At 37.6% G+C, this 24,696-nt stretch overlaps 11 protein-coding genes across 11 annotated transcripts; 8 read left to right on the forward strand and 3 right to left on the reverse strand.

Annotated features, from left to right (window-relative positions):
• Window positions 1–45: 45 nt before the first annotated feature.
• CBG11444 lies at window positions 46–2,719 on the forward strand (the record flags this gene model as incomplete). Its single annotated transcript, XM_045236471.1, has 13 exons — window positions 46–61; window positions 106–251; window positions 296–492; window positions 539–605; window positions 686–1,021; window positions 1,067–1,223; window positions 1,268–1,356; window positions 1,407–1,597; window positions 1,640–1,852; window positions 1,905–1,999; window positions 2,293–2,438; window positions 2,489–2,574; window positions 2,617–2,719. 13 exons carry the CDS (start codon window positions 46–48, stop codon window positions 2,717–2,719), a joined length of 1,842 nt encoding a protein of 613 aa, XP_045094526.1.
• A 224-nt stretch (window positions 2,720–2,943) lies between these two features.
• CBG11443 lies at window positions 2,944–3,820 on the forward strand (the record flags this gene model as incomplete). The annotated part of the gene is made up of 4 exons (XM_045236472.1): window positions 2,944–3,135; window positions 3,187–3,353; window positions 3,398–3,532; window positions 3,580–3,820. 4 exons carry the CDS (start codon window positions 2,944–2,946, stop codon window positions 3,818–3,820), a joined length of 735 nt encoding a protein of 244 aa, XP_045094527.1.
• A 287-nt stretch (window positions 3,821–4,107) lies between these two features.
• On the forward strand, window positions 4,108–5,190 carry CBG11442 (the record flags this gene model as incomplete). Its single annotated transcript, XM_002635156.1, has 4 exons — window positions 4,108–4,252; window positions 4,300–4,649; window positions 4,700–4,816; window positions 4,867–5,190. 4 exons carry the CDS (start codon window positions 4,108–4,110, stop codon window positions 5,188–5,190), a joined length of 936 nt encoding a protein of 311 aa, XP_002635202.1.
• Window positions 5,191–6,292: 1,102 nt separating this feature from the next.
• Cbr-stdh-1 lies at window positions 6,293–7,392 on the forward strand (the record flags this gene model as incomplete). Its single annotated transcript, XM_002635155.1, has 4 exons — window positions 6,293–6,443; window positions 6,506–6,855; window positions 6,903–7,019; window positions 7,063–7,392. 4 exons carry the CDS (start codon window positions 6,293–6,295, stop codon window positions 7,390–7,392), a joined length of 948 nt encoding a protein of 315 aa, XP_002635201.1.
• A 560-nt stretch (window positions 7,393–7,952) lies between these two features.
• Window positions 7,953–10,694, forward strand: CBG11440 (the record flags this gene model as incomplete). The annotated part of the gene is made up of 4 exons (XM_045236473.1): window positions 7,953–7,955; window positions 8,002–8,216; window positions 8,259–10,342; window positions 10,390–10,694. The coding sequence occupies 4 exons, from the start codon at window positions 7,953–7,955 to the stop codon at window positions 10,692–10,694; spliced, it is 2,607 nt and encodes an 868-aa protein (XP_045094528.1).
• A 640-nt stretch (window positions 10,695–11,334) lies between these two features.
• On the reverse strand, window positions 11,335–12,093 carry CBG11439 (the record flags this gene model as incomplete). The annotated part of the gene is made up of 3 exons (XM_002635153.1): window positions 11,335–11,543; window positions 11,593–11,769; window positions 11,823–12,093. The coding sequence occupies 3 exons, from the start codon at window positions 12,091–12,093 to the stop codon at window positions 11,335–11,337; spliced, it is 657 nt and encodes a 218-aa protein (XP_002635199.1).
• Window positions 12,094–12,998: 905 nt separating this feature from the next.
• On the forward strand, window positions 12,999–14,481 carry CBG11438 (the record flags this gene model as incomplete). The annotated part of the gene is made up of 4 exons (XM_002635152.1): window positions 12,999–13,027; window positions 13,501–13,838; window positions 13,886–14,200; window positions 14,249–14,481. 4 exons carry the CDS (start codon window positions 12,999–13,001, stop codon window positions 14,479–14,481), a joined length of 915 nt encoding a protein of 304 aa, XP_002635198.1.
• Window positions 14,482–14,705: 224 nt separating this feature from the next.
• CBG11437 lies at window positions 14,706–15,284 on the reverse strand (the record flags this gene model as incomplete). Its single annotated transcript, XM_045236474.1, has 1 exon — window positions 14,706–15,284. One exon carries the CDS (start codon window positions 15,282–15,284, stop codon window positions 14,706–14,708), a length of 579 nt encoding a protein of 192 aa, XP_045094529.1.
• Window positions 15,285–16,044: 760 nt separating this feature from the next.
• On the forward strand, window positions 16,045–17,325 carry Cbr-str-252 (the record flags this gene model as incomplete). Its single annotated transcript, XM_045236475.1, has 5 exons — window positions 16,045–16,227; window positions 16,276–16,442; window positions 16,673–16,814; window positions 16,858–17,170; window positions 17,216–17,325. The coding sequence occupies 5 exons, from the start codon at window positions 16,045–16,047 to the stop codon at window positions 17,323–17,325; spliced, it is 915 nt and encodes a 304-aa protein (XP_045094530.1).
• Window positions 17,326–17,903: 578 nt separating this feature from the next.
• Window positions 17,904–20,185, reverse strand: Cbr-srx-42 (the record flags this gene model as incomplete). The annotated part of the gene is made up of 8 exons (XM_045236477.1): window positions 17,904–18,015; window positions 18,103–18,308; window positions 18,350–18,454; window positions 18,501–18,559; window positions 18,608–18,684; window positions 19,735–19,881; window positions 19,926–20,086; window positions 20,129–20,185. 8 exons carry the CDS (start codon window positions 20,183–20,185, stop codon window positions 17,904–17,906), a joined length of 924 nt encoding a protein of 307 aa, XP_045094531.1.
• A 527-nt stretch (window positions 20,186–20,712) lies between these two features.
• CBG11434 lies at window positions 20,713–24,025 on the forward strand (the record flags this gene model as incomplete). Its single annotated transcript, XM_002635148.1, has 12 exons — window positions 20,713–20,812; window positions 21,347–21,460; window positions 21,511–21,625; window positions 22,361–22,491; window positions 22,536–22,649; window positions 22,696–22,865; window positions 22,916–23,023; window positions 23,074–23,194; window positions 23,241–23,350; window positions 23,396–23,587; window positions 23,799–23,851; window positions 23,896–24,025. 12 exons carry the CDS (start codon window positions 20,713–20,715, stop codon window positions 24,023–24,025), a joined length of 1,458 nt encoding a protein of 485 aa, XP_002635194.1.
• Between the last annotated feature and the right edge of the window lie 671 nt (window positions 24,026–24,696).

Below are 24,696 nucleotides of genomic sequence, written 5' to 3' on the forward strand. Positions count from 1 at the left end.
TACAAAAATTGTTCTGCACCAGTGCTCAAGACTTTGAAAGATAATATGTATGCCATTCAGCGTACGGAAATATAATTCGATTGTTGCTTCATGAAATACTTTCAGAATACGATGCGTTTGGTAAAATTCCATCTCCTGGGTTTTTCGAAATTGAGTTAATTTTCGATGGTAATTACCAAGAATGTCGACGAATAAGTGGTGTTAAGTATGACACTAATTACTGTTATGTGGTTTTGATTCCAGGACGGAATGTGAGTTTAAAATTATCTTCTTTTCCTATAGGAGTAAAGTTTAGGCAGATTGCTCGGGCGGAAATATCAACAATATCGGAAATCAGGTAGCATTCAGAAGAGCTGTCTGTATGCCAAAGTCTTGTGGAAGCGGGGATACTGTAAATCTTTACAATCAGTTGAGTGGGCTCCCATTGACTGCATGTGCCACATTCTGTTCTGAGAGAGACGTTCCCAAAGATTCATCATTTTGGGGATTTTCGTGAGTTTTTTTTGAGCTTTAGAGCTGATTCAATGTTATTATTCAGAATATTCATGACTGTAATTATCAGTATTGCTATCCTTGCTACTAGCGTGGATTATCTTCGAGAGTCTGTATGTTCTGTCACAACCAAGTCTATTGAAAAAACTTGTGAGCATACTGTATCTTTTTTTAAACTTCTTTAAGACTTCAGATTCCATTTTCCGTATCCTCTACGCATGTTCTTTCTGGACCAACGCATCTACTATCCTCAACGTGTCTCCTCAACCAGACTCTTATATCAAATGCCTCGACTGTATTAGAGGATTGTCCATGGCATGGGTACTTTCTGCTCATGTACTTAATTATTTTTTGTTTTCTGGTAATTTCTTTTCAAATTTCTTTGAAACAAGGAATTATTTCAGACACTCTCATGCCAATAAAATCCTTCGCCAGCTACTTTGCCGATTCTTTCTTTATAAACGCCAATTTCTCAGTGGACACTTTCTTTTTAGTATCTGGAATTACTGTTGCCTATTCCTTTTTTAGGGTGAGTGCCTATACTTCTTTTTGTTGAATCTCTATAAATCTTCAGATGAAACCCACCTCCAAAATCTTAAGATCTCCTTCCACGTGGATTCTCTTTTACGTTCATCGATTCATTCGTTTGACTCCTCCATATATGATCTTCATCGGCTTCTATACAGTATACTCTCTTTATATACAAGGACCATTAGCTGCTTCTTTGTTCAGTTAGTTCAGAAGCTAAACTTTCCTGAAATTAAAAAATTTTCAGATTTCACTGTTCTCCAAGTGGAGGCTTGTAAAGCATCATGGTGGCGGAACTTGATTTATATTAATAATTTTGACGATGGAGAGAATCCGGTAATTTGATAATTTTAGAAATTATCTTTCTAATCTCTCGAACGTTTCAGTGTTATGGTCCAAGTTGGTACCTTGCCGTGGATACCCAATTATACTTAATAGCGCCTATCCTACTGATTGGTCTGTCTTGGAAGCCAATTTTCGGAATAGTTCTTTCTATAATCGGATGCGCCGGAAGTATTCTGACTGTGTATATTCTGTACCTAAAATTTGATCTACCAGCTGACTCATTCCATTCAGAGTAAACATACAATCAATAATTTTCAATTTCTTGTAATTTCAGCGCTTCCGGCAAGTTCAACTTCTACATCTATCAAAAACCATGGATTCGATGCCCACCATACCTCATTGGAATTCTTGTTGGATATTATCTAGCTAAAAATCCGGGAACATCAAAACTTCAACTCTATAGAAAAGTGTTCTTTATGGGGATCTCTTTTGTGCTTCCCTTTTGTTTTTTGATAGCAAATAAGGGATATGATGAGGGAAAACATCAGTTAGAGAAGTACTCCAAACATAGAGGGTTCAAAGAAAAAATGGATTTTCAGGTCATATGTAAAAGCTTCCTATTACAATTTTTCTCGATTCTTCTGGGCAACATCTGTTGGATACATCATCGTGGCATGCCATCGTGGATGGGCAGGTATGAATCTATGTATAGACAGTAGATTGATCAAAAGTTCGAAAGTCTCAAATAGAAACAAATAAATCAAAGTTTGACATTAGGTTCTCAATCGGAAATTTCTCTTGTTTGATTACTTCTTTTGATGAAGAGATAATCGGATTATGTTTCGTAGGCAAAAATAAGTGTTGAGATTGAAATGTGTCATAAGCTGCGAATGAGATGGGAAAGGGAGCTGTACATGTCATTTCCGTACCTGTCAAACTACAGAAATAATCAATTACAGAGAAATAATCAATTATATAAACGTTCAGGTCCCATCGGAAACTTCATGAACCATCCCATCTGGCAGCCACTTGGTCGGTTATCCTACTCTGCATATATTGTCCACCTTATGATAGTTTACTACTTTTTGAATGTCGGTGCTAAACCACTTCATTTTGTATCCACGTGGCAAGTCGTAAGTTGTCGTAAGTCATCTTTTTGCAAGTGAAATTCAGAATGTTCCAGTATGTCTATTACATCTTGCCGGCCACAATTCTAACTTTCACTTTTGCTTTCTTCTGGAGCTGTCTGTTTGAATTACCGATAATGAAGTATGTTACAGTACCTCAATTAAAATAGAAAACATTTTTAAGACTGGAAAAATATCTACTGGAAGTTCTGAGGATAAAGAAAATCCGTTCGGAACCAGCACCTGCTGAAGTGCCCGCATGGAAAGAGCACCATATTCATATTTGACCCAATTAGATTTCCTTGAAACTAATAAAGATTTTGTACTTGCTAGACACCAGAATCTATTGAAAACAAACCATAAACGATGTGTGTGTCCAAGGAAATCCCTTTCAGTCGAAAACAACAGAAATGCCATGTCGACGCAATGTCCCAATGGGATCCACCGACTATAAGACTCTGTCACAAATAATAATAAGGTCTTCTTTCTCAGTAACTCTATTCATACAGCCATGGTTGCTTTTGGTATGGTTCCAGTCCTCACCCAGAAGATCGGAGCCCCATTGTCTCTTGGCATAAATGCGATTCTTCTGCAGTTGGTGTGCCACAAGTCACCAAAAGAAATCGGAATGTACAAGTACCTTTTATGCTACATTTCAGTGTTTGAAACTGCTTTTGCATTTCTAAATGTTTTGATTCAACCAGCAAGTTTCAAATTGTAAACTGGAGTTGTTAACATTGAATAAATATTTCAGGACTTCTTCAGTCACAGTACTGTATTTCTGGTGGTGGTTCGAACTGATCGAATGAACCTTCCATTATGGTTCATTTACATTGCAGATGCTCTGTTTTGTGGAATGTTTGGAATGTCTATGGCACTATTTGCTCTCCATTTCATTTATCGATATCTTGTTATTACTGGGTAGTATCTCTGAAAATTGTTCAGCAGCTAACCTTCGATTTCAGAAACCCCTATGTCAAAACGTTCTCTTGTTCGAAAATATTCTTCTGGTTGGTATGCCCTCTTTTGTATGGAACTTTGTGGATTACTGTAGTTCTCATAACGCTCAATCCTAATAAGTCATCAAATATACTATTGAGGTATGTTTAGAAAACGTTTGCGAGAAAATATAAAAAATAGATTATAGCGATCACTTCCTTTCCGGGAAGGATCTGGTCATTGAAGAAATTACGTATGTTGGGCCTAACTATTATATAACTGACAATGGCGATGAGTCTCTCAATTGGCGCGGAATAATCGGAACGAATGGAAGTTGGAGTTTGTGCATATTTTCAGACTCTGTAACAACTAGCAAACGGAAGTCTGCACAGAAGAAACTGAAAAGAATCAAATCAGTTACTGCCAATATTGCTAATGTGGAAAACTAGGTTTTCTTTGGAATAATTTTTTTTAAAATCAACCATAAAACAATTTGTTCTGCAACTTCAGAAAATCTTTGGTGTGCTAGATACAACTCCCTCCTGGTAAACACACCTATCAAAGTCCATCTTCATTTTTGCTGTCGGACACAAAAAGTCACAGATGTTTATGTTTGTCTCCTTGTTTCTCTATCTGCGTCTTCTGCCTCCCTATTCTCTCTCCTGACATTGACCCGTTTCTTTCCCCAAGTTGTTGTTCTTCTCCACCCAAACAATTTGATTTTACTCTCATCAAGATGGTCTGCTGTGTTACTGGAGCTGGCGTTATTGCTCTTTTGTTTATCGCCTATAAGTTTATCAATATTTTGCTTAGAATTCTGGGACCATATGTCTTTTGCAAACCAATTGATTTGAAGAAACAAGCAGGAGCTAACTGGGCAGGTTTGTTTCTGAGCATCTCCTTGCAATAAGAAAACGTTTTGTCTTAGTGGTGACTGGAGCAACGGACGGAATTGGAAAATCCTATTGCTTTGAGCTTGCTAAACGTGGATTCAACATCTATCTCGTCTCCAGAACTCAGTCGAAGCTTGAGCAGACCAAAAAAGAAATTCTCCAAAAGCATGCAAACATTGAAGTGAAAATTGCAGTGTTTGATTTCAAAAATCCTTCTCCAGCTGACTATCGAAAGATTCTAGCTAAACTTAATGAAGTAGAAGTTGGAATATTGATCAACAATGTTGGAATGTTTTTCGAGTACCCCGATATCATTCATAGAATTGCCGGAGGAATCGATAGTTTGGCAGATGTGACAACAGTGAACACGTTGCCTCCAACTTTGGTAGGTTTTAAAAAATGTTGAAAAGGTTTTGATTATTCATCGTTTTTCAGCTCTCCGCTGGAGTTCTGCCACAAATGGTGTCTCGTCGTGCTGGAATCGTGGTCAATATCTCATCGGGAGCGGGAGCAATTCCAATTCCACAAATGTCGATTTATTCAGCTGCAAAGGTTATTCATATTTTCTAGCAATTACCCTATTTCAATTTGTTTTTCTTCAGAAGTACATCACCTGGCTCACTGCAATTCTCCGCAAAGAATACGGCCACCAAGGAATCATTTTCCAAACCATCGCTCCACACAAAGTGTCCACAAATATGTCAGGAAATCCCGATACTTCATTCTTCTGTCCTGACAGTGATTCGTTTGCCAAATCTGCACTGAACACAATTGGAAACTCATCTGAGACAACTGGATACATCACTCATCAATTGGAACTTGAACTGATGACTCTTCTCCCCGAGTTCCTTCTCAACGATTTTATTTCCAAAACAGGAGACAGCATTCGTAAAACTGTTCTTTCTAGAAAGGAGAAATCGCAATAGCTTTATGAACCGATTGAATTTACTTTGATATTCGTACTTTTACAAATAAATTATGTGTAAACTAGTAGCTGTTTTTTTTTTGGTTCGTTCAAAATACCATAAAACCTGTAATTGAAGAGCAGCTTAACTTCCACCTTTGAGACAAATTTTCTCAGTTCCTGTTAAAGTTACATGAAAGTTGTCAACTGATAAATTATTCACCACAATATGATAAGTTTTTTGTGAATTGACACATTTTTGATATTTTGCATAGGAATCGAGATAATTGAGCTCAAACTTGACAGTGTGGGGCCCTTCTAATATAGGTTACAGGCTTTACAATTTTCAAAAAACCTTTTGAAAGATTATAGTTCTAAACGTTTTGACTATAAAAAGGCTGCAGGCATTCTGAAGACATTCTTGATTGATAGTCTTAGGTGAAACTCATGCCAAACTTCAATGAAGTGGAATTAAATTTGAATGAAGAGGGAATTCATTAAAAACAACCTTGGAATGTTTTTTTGAAAAACTGATTATATCCTTGAGACTTTGAGAGTTGAGACTATTACAAATTTGGCAATTATAAATGTTCAACTACAGTAAAGATTTTCTTCAAGAGGGTTGGATGAACAAAAACAGAAGACCTAAAAAACAAAAGAGTACATCATCAAGATAAAACCAGTTATCCCATACGTGGCTATAGAACACAAGTGTTTTGTTATTTTTTTCAGCGAAAATTGGATTTTCCTCATTTTCTTCAAGTAACTTTGCGCATTATGTTGGGTGAGTTTATAGAAAAAGAGTTTTCAAAACTTTTCCACTGACCATAGAAAGTCACAAATGTTATCATCAGTGCCCCCCGCGAAAACGACCTGATGTTTATGATCGGAAGTACATGAATCTAGAAATTTCTAAAAAGAAAATACCGCCTCTTTATAAATGACTTTTGAGAAACCTTACTCAATAGATTCACTCTCTCATGCTCATTTTTGATCTTCTTCCCTAAAAATGTTGTTTCACTTTCTCCATCTGTGTCTCTTGTTTCCCTACTCTCTTATCTCTTTTCTCTTTCGCACGTAGTAGGATTTTACCCAACGAAAAATTGTGTTTTTATTCAGTTAAAATGGACATACAATGGTTTGCAACTGGAGCTGGTACGATTGTTTTACTATATATCGTCTACCAATTTATTCAAATCGTTTGGAGAATCATCGGAACATATGTCATCTGCCAACCAATTAATTTGAAAAGAAAAGCAGGAGCCAATTGGGCAGGTTTGTTTTATTTTCAACTTTTTGGAAATTCTCAGAAATCTAGAATATCTATAATATTTTAGTGGTGACTGGAGCAACCGACGGAATCGGAAAATCGTACTGCTTCGAGCTTGCCAAACGAGGCTTCAACATCTATCTCGTCTCCAGAACTCAATCGAAGTTGGAGCAAACAAAAAAAGAAATTCTCGAGAAGCATTCGGACATTGAAGTCAGATATGCCACCTATGATTTCACAAATCCTTCTCCAAACGATTATCAAGAACTTTTGGCGCAGTTGAATGATGTGAATGTTGGAATTCTGATCAACAATGTTGGCATGTTCTTTGATCATCCGGATGTTATTCACAAAGTGGAAGGAGGACTAGATACATTGGCGAATGTGGCGATTGTTAACGTCTTGCCACCGACACTGGTTAGTTTTGAAATTTTAGTTCAAAAAATGAAACAAAACACTTTTAGCTATCGGCAGGAATCCTTTCTCAAATGGTATCTCGTAAAACTGGAATTATTGTGAATATTGGCTCAGCTGCTGGATCAGTTCCAATGGCAGGATGGTCCGTCTACTCGGCATCCAAAGTACTAAACAAACCAAGTAGTTCTTCTAATACCTAATTTCCAGAAGTACATCTCTTGGCTCACTGCAACGCTCCGAAAAGAATATGGACACCAAGGAATCACTTTCCAAACCATTACCCCATTGATGGTAGCCACCAAAATGGCTGGAAATCCCAATACTTCATTCTTTTGTCCGGATAGCGACACGTACGCCAAATCTGCACTCAACACAATTGGAAATTCATCAGACACTACTGGATATATCACTCATCAGCTGGAGTTCGAGATGATGAATCTGTTGCCAGAGTGTATTCTGGATGTGGCTGTTAAAAGATCAAGTAATGAGCTTCGAGAAAGAGCACTTGCCAAGAACAAAGAAAAATTGCTTCAATAAATGGATTCTTATTTTTTTCAAATTTACATAATTCATGGAACTTCTGTAAAATAAACAAAATGTTTTTTCGTCATTGTTTTTTTTTACTATTTCGGTATGAGTTCAATTCAAAGGAACAAAAATTGAAAAATCACTTGTTTGTAGACACAGTCGTCATCAATGTAAACAACGAGTTTGACATTTAAAAAATTGAATTTTGTAGTTTGTTCAATTCAAATGTTAGCTTTTAGAAATCACAAATACAACACAAAAGAAGATTCCCATTTATCCCCTCAAACATTTTAGGCTGTCTTTTTTTCCACCTGGCATTTTAGTTACTATGACATCTGAATACGAAAACTAGAAAACAAACATAGAAGAGAAGAAAAGAAAGATTTCATAATATTGAACAAGAGGTTGCAAGAATTGCACACATGGAGACTTTGATATAAATAAAAAAAAATAGGGAATACATTTTAGATTACTTCTGATGTAATACAGAGTTTCGACCTTTATCATAACTATCGTCCGCCTGAGCGGTCTATTATTGTTCTTGAAAAGAAAAGAAACCGAAACGAAAAATGGTGAGTGAAATTCAATTGGATCTGAAAATATTTTTTGTTTCCCTAGGTGAACTTCACCGTGGACGAGATTCGCCAACTGATGGATCGAAAGCGAAACATCCGCAACATGTCTGTCATCGCTCATGTCGATCACGGAAAGTCCACCCTCACCGATTCTCTTGTATCGAAAGCTGGAATCATTGCTGGAGCCAAGGCCGGAGAGACCCGATTTACGGACACTCGTAAGGACGAGCAAGAGAGATGTATCACCATCAAGTCTACGTAAGTTACAACATTTGGATTCAAATTGAACCTTTTTCCCAGTGCTATCACTCTGTTCTTCAAACTTGACCAAAAAGATCTTGAGTTTGTCAAAGGAGATGAGCAATGTGAAATGGTAGAGGTTGATGGAGTTCAAGAGAAATACAACGGTTTCTTAATCAACTTGATTGATTCTCCTGGCCACGTTGACTTCTCCTCGGAAGTCACCGCTGCTCTTCGAGTCACTGATGGAGCTCTTGTCGTTGTGGATTGCGTCTCTGGAGTATGCGTTCAAACTGAGACTGTGCTCCGTCAAGCGATTGGTGAGAGAATCAAGCCAATTCTTTTCATGAACAAGATGGATCGCGCTCTTCTTGAACTGCAACTCGGAGCAGAAGAGCTATTCCGAACTTTCCGAGTAAGACACTGTTATGAGAAGTATGTGAAAAAGAATCTCATAAATTTTCAGCGTATTGTGGAGAACATCAACGTCATCATTGCCACGTACGGAGACGACGACGGCCCGATGGGACCTATTCTAGTTGACCCAGCAATCGGAAACGTTGGATTCGGTTCTGGACTCCACGGGTGGGCGTTCACACTGAAACAATTCTCCGAGATGTACGCGGACAAGTTCGGAGTTCAAGTGGAGAAGCTAATGAAGAATCTGTGGGGAGATCGTTTCTTCGACTTGAAAACCAAAAAATGGAGCAATATCCAAAACGAAGACTCCAAACGAGGATTCAACCAATTCGTTCTCGACCCAATTTTCATGGTCTTCGATGCTATCATGAACGTCAAGAAGGACAAGACCGCTCAACTTATTGAGAAGCTTGGCATCAAGTTGGCCAACGAAGAGAAGGAACTGGAAGGAAAACCACTGATGAAGGCGTTCATGCGAAGATGGCTACCAGCTGGCGACACCATGCTTCAGATGATCACTTTCCATTTACCATCCCCAGTGACTGCTCAGAGATACCGAATGGAGATGCTCTACGAAGGACCACATGATGATGAGGCGGCAGTAGCAATCAAGACTTGTGATCCGAATGGACCTCTCATGATGTACGTTTCAAAGATGGTTCCGAATGATAAGGGACGCTTCTATGCGTTCGGACGTGTCTTCTCTGGAAAAGTAGCAACCGGAATGAAAGCTCGCATCCAGGGACCAAACTATGTTCCAGGAAAGAGAGATGATCTCTACGAGAAAACCATTCAACGAACTGTTATCATGATGGGTCGGTCTGTGGAGCCAGTTGAAGACATTCCGTCAGGAAACATTGCTGGACTCGTTGGAGTCGACCAATATCTAGTAAAGGGAGGAACCATCACCACGTTTAAGGATGCCCATAACATGCGAGTCATGAAGTTCTCCGTATCTCCTGTGGTCCGTGTAGCCGTTGAAGCCAAAAACGCAGCTGATCTTCCAAAACTTGTTGAAGGACTGAAACGTCTTGCTAAATCCGACCCAATGGTCCAGTGTATCTTCGAAGACTCGGGTGAACACATCGTCGCTGGAGCTGGAGAGCTTCATTTGGAGATTTGTCTCAAAGACTTGGAGGAGGACCACGCTGGTATACCAATCAAAAAGTCTGACCCAGTTGTATCGTACCGCGAGACAGTCCAATCTCAGTCCAGCCAGATTTGTCTATCAAAATCCCGTAACAAGCATAATCGCCTGTATTGTTCGGCTCAACCAATGCCAGATGGTCTCGCTGATGACATTGAAGAAGGAGCGATCAATGCAAGAGATGAAGCTAAAGCTCGAGCGAAGATCATTGCAGAGAAGTATGAGTACGATGTATCTGAAGCCCGCAACATCTGGTGCTTCGGTCCAGACGGAACTGGACCAAATCTTTTGTTTGATGTTACCAAAGGAGTTCAATATCTCAAAGAAATCAAAGACTCTGTAGTCGCAGGATTCCAATGGGCAACACGAGAAGGAGTCCTCTGTGATGAGAATCTTCGGGGAGTTAGATTCAACATCCATGACGTCACGGTCCATACAGATTCCATGCACCGAGGAGGAGACCAAATCATTCCAACAGCCCGGCGAGTCTTCTACGCTTCCGTTCTCACAGCCGAACCACGAATCCTTGAACCAGTCTACCTGGTGGAAATTCAATGTCCCGAAACCGCCATTGGAGGTTTGTTTCCATCACATCTTTCTGAATCTTACCATTCCGTTTTCCAGGTATTTACGGAGTGCTGAACAAGCGACGGGGGCACGTCTTCGAAGAATCTCAAGTCTCCGGAACCCCAATGTTCATTGTCAAAGCATATTTGCCAGTCAACGAGTCTTTCGGATTCACAGCCGATCTCCGATCCAACACGGGAGGACAAGCATTCCCACAATGCGTGTTTGACCACTGGCAGATTCTTCCAGGAGACCCTCTCGAAGCAGGCACTAAGCCAAATCAAATTGTATTGGAGACCAGAAAGAGAAAGGGACTCAAAGAAGGACTTCCAGTCCTGGACAATTATCTTGATAAATTATAATTTCACAAAAATGTAGTTTATTAGGACAAATACGGTTTTTGTTAAATATTTCCATCAATTTTTCTTTTTTCCATGTCCTAAATTGAACATAATAAATCTAAACTGTTAAACAGATTTTAACCTGAATTGAAGCTGAGAGCTTAATTATCTCGATCCCTACAAGAGATATCAAAAATCTCACAACTTATAAAATACGGATGATATTATGATGAATATATTATAGGTTGACAGTTTTTGATAAGTCTCATAGGAACCGAGATATTTAAGCTCGAAATGCTTCATCAGAGAAAATACGGTACGGTATGAGGGATTCAAAAGTAATTTCAATTTAAAGTGTGATTTGAGTGGAATTCACTTGTTCCATTTAGGAACCGATTTTAGTTCTGAAAACGTTCTAATTGAATTTTGTGGTAACGAAAAACTTTAATATTGTTACAGAGAGCATTTCTCAATTTTTTCAACAAGCTAGAGAATCTGAAACTTTCACAAGACTTTCATGAGTCGTGTAGCCAAGAACGTTCTTTTCGAATTTTGATAAAACCAAAAAAAACTTTGTAAATACTTTTATTGTCTATTAAACCCGATTCAAAATATCACAATAACCAGTTATTTAAGGCAGTGTTTGTACAGAAAATTATAGTCACACAGAAATCCATCCTTTTGGTTTTCTTTGTTTCTTGGCAACAAAATGATCAGCCAAGTTGTAGACGTTCGTTGGTTTAGAATTTTCCCCGACGTCCTTCACGACTTCAGAATCTTCATCAACGTCTTCTGGACCTTCATTTTCTTTCAATTCGTATTCCAATGGAGTCAGGAGATCGCGATGCGAGTAGCCAAGAAACTCTGGGTCTAGAAAAATTCAAGATTCGTTTAAGATTACGGAATTGCTACAACTCACATCTGAGCCCAATGTATCTGAAGCACTTGTTATCGAACACCTTTTTGTGGTTCTTTGGCACTCGAACAATGTGGTATCCGATCACTTTCTCTTCGTTCTTTACCTCATCGATTTGTTTGGAACTGACTGGTTTGGAATGGTTGACGCAGTCGTGGGAATGGACATTATTGAGGCTCCCTAGGATTTTCAGAAATAGACATTTATTTTAAGAATCATGAAGTTTGACTTACACCATGCATAGTAAAGATCTGGAATTTCCCTTTCGATCACCACTGACTTTACGTCTTCATCTCCAGAAAGCAGATTGAGAGAATCCTGATCAATCTCCCATCTTTTCTTCTTGTTCAATGAGTACACCACAACAGGCTCAAAATCTTTCGCCTCTGCTGGAGCATCGTTCTCGAAATGCTCGATTTTAACGATGGTAGAATAGGTCGGCGCTTTGCGGATGTAGAAATCCATGAGACGGTTTCTAGCGTGGTCTTTGGCGTCTCTTTTCATTTTGGTTGAGGTTTTTCTGAAGAAATGAGGAATTGGGAGTATCAATCAGAAATTATCGAGAGAGGAGAGAAAACAGAAAAATGAGTCAGTTTACGACCAAATAGGGAAACAAAAATGTCGATGCAAGCAGAGAAATGTTGGAAAACAAAATGGAAAAGCCTAAAAATAACATTACAAAGTTAGCGTAAATTGAAAGACTCCTAACTTTTAACTTTGAGACTATTTATCTCGGCGCATGTAAAAGATATGGAAAAGTTGTTAACTAACGAATTGTTTATCATAATATCACAAACATTTTATCAATTAGCGGTTTTTTTATATCTCTAATGCGGACCGAGATAATTGAGCTCAGACTTGGCAGTGGGGCATCTATTTCAGGTCTTACTTGGAATTGGTACAAGAAACCGGGAAAAATGGGCAGCAAACATGATGTTAATTAAATTAAAAATTGAAAGTGTACCTCTGTAATTCAGGTCACCAAAAACATTTATATACCGGGACGAAATCGAAAGTGGTGTTGGCGAACAAAACGTGATCGTGGTCGCTTCGTCGCCCGCCTCTCTCTGCCGTTTGAGAAATGATTCAAAACGTCAATGTATTTATACACCACATGTCACATACACTAATAGAACTGTTCAGAGAACCAACGATAAAAACAGCCAGATAAGAAACACAACTGACTCATGATCTTTCTCTGTCACACGTCATTTCACTCTCTCGGAAAAGAGAACACAAACAAAAGAGGAGGAAGGGACAAGAGGCAAATTTCGCAATGTTTGGCAATGCTTGCACGATCGGAGAAAGCAATTTAAATAGAAGACAAAATTATGAATATCAAACTTTCAGAGAGTTTTTCTATCTTGTATTTTTTCTTAAAACTTAAACAGCACTAGAAACTAGCCATCATGGAATCTGAGGATCACGAATACTTTTGGTGAGTGAGTGTTACGCTTGTTTTTGCTTGTTTTTATTTTAGATTCTGATGTTTGATCCCCTATTTTTGAGTTTTTCACAAATAGTAATTGTGTTTTTTAGTGGATCAAAAATCCCGAAGAAAACATTATAGAAAAAATATGTGGAATAGTTAGCATTGTAATGCTCAAAGTACGGAGAACACACAAACTTGTGACCTTGATAGCCCCGCGGAACATTTAAGATTCCGGTCATTTTGTTGGTCATGTTGTTTTGTGTGTAGGCAGGGGGGCGAAACGAGGCAAATGATGTCATGTGACAGTCATGAAACTAGTGAGAAGAACATGTATTAGTACAACGAGGAAATGACTTCTGTTTAGAAAACTGAACAACTTGAGGGTACTGAAAAATAATGTACGAAGAACTTTACTTCTAACTGGTTTCAAATTGGTCGGGTTCTGGTTCTGCTCATAACCTCTTATCATTCCTTTCCAGCTCAAAGACCGCCCGCCCAAGCCAATCACAAAACCATGACAGGAACCGCAATGCAGATCATCAGTTGGCTCATTTGAAGGATAAGTCAGGAATCATGAAGACTTATCATGTATGGACTGGAGAGAATCAATTCACTAACAGATACTGGGAAAAGTATGACAGAACTGTGATGAGCAGTGACTTGAACCCATTTGTGGTGTACTCAATGAACAAGAGAAAGAATTGGACTATTGAAGAATTAGATTCAATTGAATTACTGGGACAGATGCAGAACTTACACAAGGGAGAAGACGTTATGTTGTTGGAAAGAGTTGCCATGAGAATGGTTGATTGGCCAAGTACGTTTGCTTGTTGCAGATTTTCAAACTAATCAAAATATTTTCAGAGAGGTTTAACTATGATTTTTACTGGGATGACTACAAGATACAAGTTATGCATGAGTTAGACTCATATGTTTCGGGAAGACCAGCCTATAAGAAGACCACTGTAAATTCTGGAAAAGGGCACCATCCACACAGCTTCTTAGCTCAGAACAGGGCTTCGAATAAGGAGGAATCGGAAAGAATCAAGAATGAGAAGATTGCTAATCTTGAGAAGGAAAAGAGAACTGTAGTTGCTTATCATTTGATCAAGTCTCCAGACAACTACATGGACATCTTCAGGAAGGAATTCGGAAGAGACAATTGTCATTCTTCCAGATGTAAGTTTCATATGATTTGAATCCCTTTCTCAGCAGTTATGCATTCAGGGGCTCCACCAACCTATTGGGAAAGGAAGAGAAAGCAGGATATGAATGCTTTGGATATTAGATACAAGGATTTATCAGAAGATGAAGTTGAAGGAATTGATGTTGTGGAGGATAGAGAGATTGAAAAGGAGAAGAAGTTTTACAATTTGGAAGATTATGTGGTGGATAATTTTGTCCATGTAAAGAGGAAGAAGAACAAGAAGAAGAAGAAGAAGAGTACGAATAATATCTAGTGCAGTTTTTCCCCATTATGTTTTCTGCACATTTCGATTTCTACGGTTGCGCCCTACGAGTAATCACTGTAATAAATATTCCTTCTCATTGCTGATGTAATACTATTGAACCCGTTATCGTTGAATCTAACAGCACACTTTCAATTTTTACAATTTTATTAATCGAAGAATGGGTACATAAATACAACAATGAAAATAAAATAAGATAATCGAAAAAATTAAATCTAACATTGAAGATGTGGAGAGCCAGTGTATCGATTGCTTTCTGTGGAGTAGATTCCGGAATCCACGAGATCGATGTGGGTCTTCTTGACTGGAGTATGAGGTTGGATGTAGATGTGTTGTTGGCGACGTCGGAGATACATGGACACTATTAGAATAAGCAGCACCACGGAAAATACAGAAAAACTAAAGCAGATTATGATATCAGTGGACACTGAGGCGGTGAAAGCGCTGGCAGTTGGCAATTCAGAAGATGAAGTGGTTCCTTGGGTGGCGGCAGTCGTTGTTTCTTCAGTCGTCGTGGTTGTGGTGAAGGTGGTGGAAATATCTTGGCAAGTTTCTCCAATGAATCCATCATCACATTCGAAAACAGATTGAACCATGAGTACGATATCAGAAAAGAGAATCGTCTGTTGAGCTATCTCTCCAGCAGCATTCAGGCTGTAGACGTTGATTTGCGAATATCCTCCTCGTTGGGAGAAAGTGACTTCAAGTGATTCCTGCTCAACTTTCGGGTGAAAACTGACGATTCTGGTGACTCCTATATTGAGAAAAATTGTTTGAGCACTGATACTTGACATGAAGCTCCAGGTAGTTGGATGACGTGAGTTCCAGACGAAGATGTCCAGTAGCCGAGGTCATCATTTTTAGTCATCATCTGAGGACCTCATTAGTATTGATATGGTCCTTTCCTTTATATTTTTGGTTCTATGATAAACAACTTATCTATTTGACAACTTTTTCATAATATATTATCTTCAACAGAAACCGAAAAAAAAGTTGGCTGCAAGTTAGAAGTTAAGTGATCCTTTTTTCCAGCATTTCCTCTCACAGAATGAAGCTTATCGAAAATGTGAAATGACAAATACCATTGGCAATTCAACATTTCAGGGACATGTAGAACTTTGAAAAAAAAAACCATTCAGCCATTATGCCTTTCATTGTCAGATGTCTTTTGGAAGTGGAGGATTATGGAGGAGCGTCATAGTTTTCAAGTTCAATTCCATTTGAACCCTAGAATCTATAGACTGAACTCATTATATAAAAACACTCTGATTGGAAATTGTTTTATAATCGAGAAACTCCCAAATCGCTAAGTTTGTCTTCCGGCTACAACAAGCATGTCTAGGTTATTAAAATGCCATCACTTCTAATTTGTAGTTTGTTTTTATTCATACGGAAAGATAATGATAACCCTCATGAGGCCTGGAAAATTAGGAAAATTATCACTGTTAACCGACTCTTTTTTTTTTCAATTCTTCGAAAATCTTGATAAACCCTGGAGATTACACTAGTCGCATATATTATTCTTTTTCATAATCAGTTTCAGTATCTCAAACAATGCAGACTGTTCATACAATCATTCAACGTGTTGCAGCTCTTGTTGCAGTTTTCAACAACCTTCTTCTCATTTTTCTCATCATTTTCAAATCCCATCGAAAAGTAGGCAAGTACAAATATCTTATGATCTATATTTCGATATTCGAAATTGTCTACGCAATTGTGGATGCACTAGCTGTACCGGTTAGGTTCCATTTGAAATAGACTATGACCAAAATACCTAAAATTTAGGGTATTTTCACTTTGGATGCCATGTTTGTGGTAGTGACATTTGAGGATCAAGTACTTGTGCCAGACTACATGTTAGCTTCATTTGGAAAATTGTTTTGCGTATTTTTCGGAATCTCAATGGCTATATTTGCAGTCCATTTCATTTATAGATACCTTGTTCTGAGCGGGTGAGCTTCTTGGTATCAAATGTCTCAAGTTGACTCGCAACATCTATTTTTAGGCACATTTTGGTTAAACAGTATGATGCACAAACAGTAATAATTTTGCTCATTTTTCCACTATTTTTTGGGGCTTTCTGGTTTTGGGTTCCTCTTGCCATGATAGCTCCATATGAAGCAGCGGATCAGTATATAAGGTGACGAGGGAAGTATGTACTTCAACTTTGCTCTATTTTCAGTGACACGTTTTTAAAAGAAATCGGAAAGAATATCAGTGACGTTAGGTACGTTGGTCCGTATTTTTGGCCAATTGGATCAGATTGTCATCCTCATATCCACTGGAATGCAGCAATTGGTATTCTGATAATGACAATTGCCATTGTGAGTCAACGATTGATACCATAGTCTTTCAGATTGATTTTAGATAATCTCTTTTGGTTTTATTATTGTTTTCGGTTTCAAATGCTATTGGGAAACTAAGGAAATGATTGCGAAAGCTACGCATTCTACTTCTTTCCATAAGCTTCAATCTCAACTTTTTTACGCACTTGTCTTCCAAACCGTAATCCCAGTAATCTTAATGCACATTCCCGCGTCGGCTGGTTTCACCGCTGCATTTTTCAATTCGTCAATCGAATTTCTTGGTGATTTACCATCCATTACGATTTGTCTGTATCCTACTCTGGATCCCCTTCCAAATTTTTTCATAATCAAAAACTACCGAGATGCTATTACCAGTGAGTTTCGTCATGAGCCAAAGTTAAACTTTTTTTTTATTTCAGATTGTTTGCGAAGACTCATAGGATTGAAAGGGGCCACTGTGGACGTGGGAACTACTGCAATGGGATCATATGCAATGACCGTACCTCAAACTGTTTCTCCCACTACATAGTTAAAACCGATTTACTATAACATTTTCTGATTGTTTTTGTTTTTTCTCCACAAAGATTCGTAGCTATAATCTTCAAAATGCCGGGATCAAAGTAGTAAGTCTAATTGCCCTCTAATTAGCGTCATAGCAGTGAGTCAGATCTCAATAAACGAGGAAGTTGTGTTCTATCATCAGCCTGTCTAGCCATCAGACCTTAGAATGTATGTCCCACGAGGATCTCAGAGACGTCCTTGGAATTTTTTTCAAATATCAACTTCTGTTTTTCATTTTATTGCATTTTGATTCACCATGAGTGTCCGCTCAATTTTCCAGCATGTAGCCTCTTTTACAGCAGTTTTCAGTAACATTCTCTTAATATTATTGATTCTAAGAAAGTCCCCAAAAACAATGAAGAATTATCGCAAAAACAATGAAGAATATTGCAGTTATTCTGGGTAGGTCAAAACTGAGAGAATTATAAACAATCTCAATAAACACTGATTTCAGTATTTTTCCGCCGGAAGAACACAAAAACTAATGTAATACAAGTAACAGGTGTAAATGAAGTGTTTATGTCAACTGTTTCAAAACTCTGATTTTCAATTCATGGAAGTGGATCCGACAATTGACACAATTCTCTTGTTTTTCTTGTTTCTGTTCAACCCAAATATCCAAGTACGGAACTCCATATTGCAAATGAAGACGATCATTCTGAAAACGTTAGAAAAATAGAAATAGAAACCAGATGACTGAATGAATGTCATGAGAAGCTTGAAATGTTCTGGGAAACCAGCTTACGGGTCGAACACGTGAAGAAGATTAGAAGAGAATGAAGTTGTCCAGAAGATCTTCCAGTTTTCTGACAGAGTTGGTGGCATCAGTTCTCTTCCAGATGCATACCAGAACCCGTGCATTGTGAATACGAATCCCTGAACGAGGACTTGACGTGCGAAATTCATCTCTCGTCGACGCGCTTCCGAACTTTTGGTTTTAAAGATTCGGTTCTGAAAATTCGCATTACATATTTTTAGCTTTCAGCACTCACTCTCAAAATGATAAGCAGGACAAGAGTAGTGAGGTCAATGAAACTGATGAACAAGGCTAGTGGAGTTTGAATCGCTTGATACATTGCCATTACAGAACCACATTTCTGAAATAATACTTTCATCCTCCCTGGATATTCGATATAAAATAACCTCGTTAGGGTATTCGTTGAAGTACCAACCTTCATGAACAATTGCATAAGTACACTGACCTGAAATTTAGGTCAACTACTAAATCAATTTCAGAAGTGTAGACTCACGGAAGGCGAAAATATAAGTGCAAACCAAGATTGGTAAAATCCAAGTGATCACTATTATAGTTAATATGAATTTCCCTCTGAAGCAGGATTAATGATTTCAGATTATTTAAAATACCGTACAAACTCTAATAGAATGATCGTTCCCTCATTAAAAACTGTAAACCAGTTTTTCTCAATTCTTATCAGTGAGATATACAGTGGCGAACGTTAGTAAGTGTCACTCTATACTTTCGCTCATAACTTTGCTCAAACTTGTCCAATCATTGATAACGTTTTTGTTAAATGTAGCTGGGTTTCCAACAAAACGTCAAGTTTTTTGAAACTCATAAGTTTTTTGAAACTCAATCAATTTTTTTGTCTTCTGAATCTTCACAAACGTGACGATGACTCCAGAAGAAAAACAATTTTCCGTCAGACTTTTTTTAAAGATTGGCTTTGTGATGAAAAATGTTTGATGTAGATCAGATAAATCCAAATTTGCTCAAATTTTGAGAGAATGTGTGTCTTAAACTGCTCTACAATATACATAAAAAGTTTGTATTTTGGGAACAAACATTTTTCCTCATAATACATAGCTTGTCTTCGGTACATAAAAATGAGAAAATTATGAAAAATTGTTGTTCTCAAAATGCAAAGTTTTTTATGTATATTGTAGAACAACTTAAGACACACATTCGCTCAAAACGTGAACAATTTTAGACTATTTTGAGTCGAGTTATAGCCAAACTCCAGAACCATACCTTTTATGCTCGAGTGAGCACATCTCCAGAGCAAGTGTTCCAAACCGCTTCAAATTTTTTCTGGTATTTATTTGATTTATACCAAACATTTTTCATCACAAAGCCAATCTTTTAAAAAATTCTGACGGAAATTTTTGTTTTCTTCTGGAGTCATCGTCACGACTGTGATAATTCAGAAGACACAAAATTGATTGAGTTTTAAAAAATTTATACAACATTTTGTTGAAAACCCAGCTACAGTTAACAAAAAAGTTTTCAATGATTGGACAAGTTTGAGCAAAGTTATGAGCAAAAGTATAGAGTGACACTCATTCGCCACTCTATTGGCTCAAAATTGACGGTTTAGGGGGTTTCCTATTAGAGTGGTTACAGTAGTTTTAAACTTACTTAAATATGGTGTTGTATGCAATTGGAAATATAATAGCGCAGAGTCTGTTCAACGAGATGAGCAGGAAACCGACAAGAATGATCATCAGCATTGTGATAGCTGATCCACCAACCAGATAACTGTATTCAATCATGGTTTTCAACCCCCTGAAACATTTTCCAGTTTTTCTCATTTTGATGGAATTTTTTACAGTGCATAACCAAAGAAGAACACAGTGAAACCAGTAGTGCACGGAACGATTTCAGCAAAATTTTGATTGATGGTCAACATTCCGAAGGAAGATTTCATCGAAGGTATGCGAGTGCTTCCGATGATCACAAGGACCATCATTACATTCCCAATTGTGCAGATCTATAAACCTTTATGATATCTGTTTAGTTATACTAGACTTACCACAGACACAATAGATCCTGCAAGAATATCTTCATAAGAGTTGATAGTAGGAGACATTTTTGAAGAAGACTGAAGTTTTGGTTTCAACTACAAAATGCAGACGAAAGTTCCAGAAGCACGAGTCTAGAAATTCCGAGAATGTCGTGAGAAGGTTCTCGGTAAAGGTTGCACGGTTGCAGTTCCTTATGAAGTCAGACTACATGTTTTGACTTCAATTCCAACTCAGTCCACTGGTCCGGAACTAATGGTGACGACCAGTACCACTGACCAGTGGAATGTTGATGCGGGGGGAGGAAGCAAAAACAGTTGTTGATGAAATCAGGAAGATTTCTAGATATTTCGTAGATTGTTTATGACAATGGGTCAGTTGGTTAATGATGTAATGAGTGGTGAACTGTTGGTTATTGGTTTGGGTACGCTTATTGTCTATTCAAAATAATCGCACGAGTGGACGAGTAAAAAAACGTGTAAAGAGTCTCCAAACCTGTAGAGGTGCTGTAGAGACGCAGGTTTTTTACTCGTTCACTCGTGCGATTATTTTTAATAGACAATGACTGAAAATTAAAATTTGAGAAGTACAAAAAATGAGAAACCGTATTTTCTATTCTTCCAAGGTACCTCCTGGAAGGTCCGAATTGGCTCAAGTTGCCCAAGTTGCAACAAATTTATCTGAAATTGTGGAACGTTCGATATATATATATATATTTTTTTTTTAAACTGAAATCTTTAATACTGAAAACGTATGGAAACTTTTATTTTCAAACAACACATTTTGAAGGGACCCTTCAGAACACATAAAAAGCACATCAGAACACATAAAAATGCCTATGACCGAATTTTTACAATATTTTTTTACCAAAGTGTTTTCTGTGATCTCGAATCATCGCAATTACCAAGCACATCAGAACACATAAAAATGCCTTCTGGATATCTTATTTTTCCTTGTTTTGGCGTCTGTGCTGAATCGAATTTGTGTCTGGAACGCAAAAGGAAATTTCGTAGAATTACCGGTAGCCGTAATCAAATGCTCATTTTGTGCAAATAAATATCTTCAGAATTTCGGCTCCTATTCAAAAATTATTCCTGCTCTTCACATCATCTATTCAACCATTTTGATATTTTCTTGGCTATTCTTGGCTTTCTTTTTCTATGCAATAAAAACTTACAAATGGAAAAGTTGTGATCCTAATGGAATTTTGCAAAAAGCCTTTTTTTCAGAAAGCATACCAACAGTTTACATTTATCTTATGATTTTCTGCAACTTTGTGGAAAACGGAATGATGCTTTGCAACGACGTTGTACCTGTTTTAATGACAAAATCAAGATACAATTGTAGGATCTTTAAGTTTTGATAAATATTATCACTGATTTTTAGTCTTCAGGGTTTTACCAAAATGTAGGTGTGTATGTTACGCTCATTGATGACCTAGTTTATTGTTTTCCCTTATTTTTAGCAGTTCTTATGGCTTCTGAGAGAATAGGCCCAGCCCGTTACAAGTATGCAGTTAACAAATTTCGATATCTCTCATAGGAACCGAGAGAAATTGGATCAAAGTGCAAGTGTGGTGTGGGCTTCTATTAGAGAATTTTCTGCATATAGCTTTATTTGTAATGGTAAAAAATTAATGGGATTAATTATAGTAAATGATTAGCTTCAGAAACAATAAGTAATCACTAGAATTTATGACTTTTTCGTCTTCTTATGCCCGGAGGCAAAAAAATTTTTCAATCCGTTTCCAGCCCAACGATTATATTGAATTATGAAATGACTTCCTGAACCACATGAACTTTTTAGTAATAAAATCAAGTTATGAAATATTATCAGTTACCGTTATACCTGTAATAGAAGGGCCCCACGCTTTTAAGTTTGGTCTATTTTTCATTGGATCGTATGCAAGTCATCAAAAATGTCTCAAATGATAAAATGTTTGTGATACTATGCTGAACAAATTTTCAGTTAACAAATTTTTCATATCTTTGACAAGAACCGAAATTAAATTCGCTCGAAGTTGAAAGGGACCTATAGGTTCTAAAGTGTAGTCTACTCTAATTGAACTAATGAAATCCCTTTTTTCTGATCTCAGTGCGCCTAACGCCATAATAGAGTCCAGACTAATACGTGTCACCTTTCCATCTCAATCCCAATCGGTTTCCAGAATCTGATTAATTCTACGATTGAGGTGAATATGCCAGGGAAATTGAATATATTGAGCGATAAGTCATTATTGTTAGCCCTATTTCACACATTCTTTCCTCACAAATGCCGGTTGTTATTTTTTATATTATGTATCTTCTATTTATTTTTGCTGCGCTATGTTTTCTACTACTGTTGTTTGTGTCGATTTACAGCTACAAGCAGAAAGGTCAGAGCTGAAAAATTATAGTGAACACAAACGTAAATTTTCAGATCGAATACCAATTGTCTACATTTATATCATGGTCATGTGTAATTTAGGTGTTTGTTTTGTCGAGTTTTACAGTGACATTTTTCCATACTTCGTTAGCAAAAAAGCGTATAAATGTGTGTGAGAAACCAAAAAATGTCATGTAAAAGTTTATATGTTAAGGGATCTACAACAATCTTGGAGAATATCTAACTATTTTTGATTACCATGTCTACACATATCCGTTACTTTTGACAGTATTAATGATAATAGAACGAATATATGTTATATTTTTCCCATTCGGACGAGCTTTCACTGATCAAAAGTTGTGGTTCTATTGTTTGACACTAGCGGCAAGCTGATTGTCTAAATACAAAAATCCGAATTTTTAAATATGTTTCAGATAGTTTTATTAGTCCTCCTGTTGATACCCTTTTTCTCCGGATGCGCTGTCAATTATTCGTTTTACACTTTCGATTATTCCACAAAATGCGATCCGGATGGACATTTTGTGAGCGTTATAGCAATTTTTTAGTTTCAATTGTCGAGTTTTTTTTTCAGATCACATACATATTTGACACCTACACAGGACTTATCCCCGTGGTTTGCCTCGTTCTTAACTTCCTTCTGATTCTCTATATTTCTCTACGTAGACGGAAGTTCCGAACCCAATCTAATACAAGTGATTTTTTCTAATTTTTCTCAGAAATCCCAATACAAGTGTTCAGAACTCAATGCCCGCCAGAGTCATGAAAAGACGCTGTTGATTCAGTCAATCTCGTCAACCACTTTTCTTCTGATATATGAGATTACAGAAGTGCTAACAGACATTTTCAGTGTGAGTAATTTTTCTGTTTTTTGACCACAATATCGTTGTGTTTAGGAACAATATGACGCTCTACCTGCATTCACTCGACGTGTGATCTACTACGGCCGTGCTGGGTCTGTAGCTCTGACTTGCTTCTTCATCTATTTTGTTGGGACATCATCAATTCGAAGAATTATTATTGCAAAGTTTCTGAAATTGACGAGGAAGGAGAAGCAAGCACCCAGAATGATGTTGAGCAGCAGAGATGTTTCTACAATGTTCTAATAATTTTTTTCATAAATATTGCAAAAATGGTTTTCTTGCAAAATAAATAGATTCAACTCGGTCACTAAAATTCAGTAGTATTTCAGTAGAACAGTTTTTAGACAATAAATGATTAGCAAGGATAATAAAGTCGACAAGAACAACGCGTCACCTGCTACAGCTGATCAAAGCAAATCAAAAGCTTCAAGTTCAGCTTCCAAACGCCGTAGAAGAGTACCCACAAGAGCGAGGCAACCAAACCAGTCAGTAAAAATCAATAATCGACATAATTCAAGCAAATACTTTTACAGAAAATCTACAGCTGCAAAAATGTCGAAGCTATCCTCCGAGTCATCATCCGTTCCTGAGAAAACATACTGGACTTCTTCTAGCAGACAATCTAAAGCACCAAGTCGATATGTTGCCAATTCCAAGAAATGATAATAATATGCTCCAGTCTATTGTCTTATAATCTGTATCACTTTTTATCGCTTTTTGTTGTAATAGCCTAACTGTCGCGCCAACAACGCTTCAGTTGAGGATAGTTTCTGGTTTAGAACTTTTAAAAAAATATTTTCCAACCTCTTTGTGCCCACCGAGTCCCGAGTAAATTAGTTTATAGCAGCACGTGGCTTTCGTGTCTCCACATAGAAGATTGAACAGCCGGAGAGGGATAATGTGAAATAGAGATCGCTAGTTATTGGAAACATGTTTTGGAGATTCAAAAATAATCAAAGCAAACAAATGAATAGTGAGTTGTTTCTATTTGTTGATAATAAGACAACATTTCGGCTCAGATTTCTATCCGAAAGGATTGAAAATGGATTTCTGCACAGTGCCATTGATGGAACCCATCGAAAAAATCGATTTGGGTTTCTGTGGAACAACGAGATGGGAGTTCATCGTTGAGAAGAAGGAGGAGACACTTTCCGTTGCGCTAAACTGTGAACCCAGTGAATCGTGCCTCTCGAAGTTTTACGAGTGAGCCGTGCACGCAGATGTTCTCGTTCGTCTACAGCATCAGGAAGGGGATAAGAATGCACAGACAGCGTCTGGATTTGACGTTCCATTTGATAAGAAGGACGAGGGGAACAATTGGGAACACACTTTCG

This window comes from Caenorhabditis briggsae (genome assembly GCF_000004555.2).
Source record: "Caenorhabditis briggsae complete genome, chrV, whole genome shotgun sequence".
NCBI lineage: Eukaryota > Metazoa > Nematoda > Chromadorea > Rhabditida > Rhabditidae > Caenorhabditis > Caenorhabditis briggsae.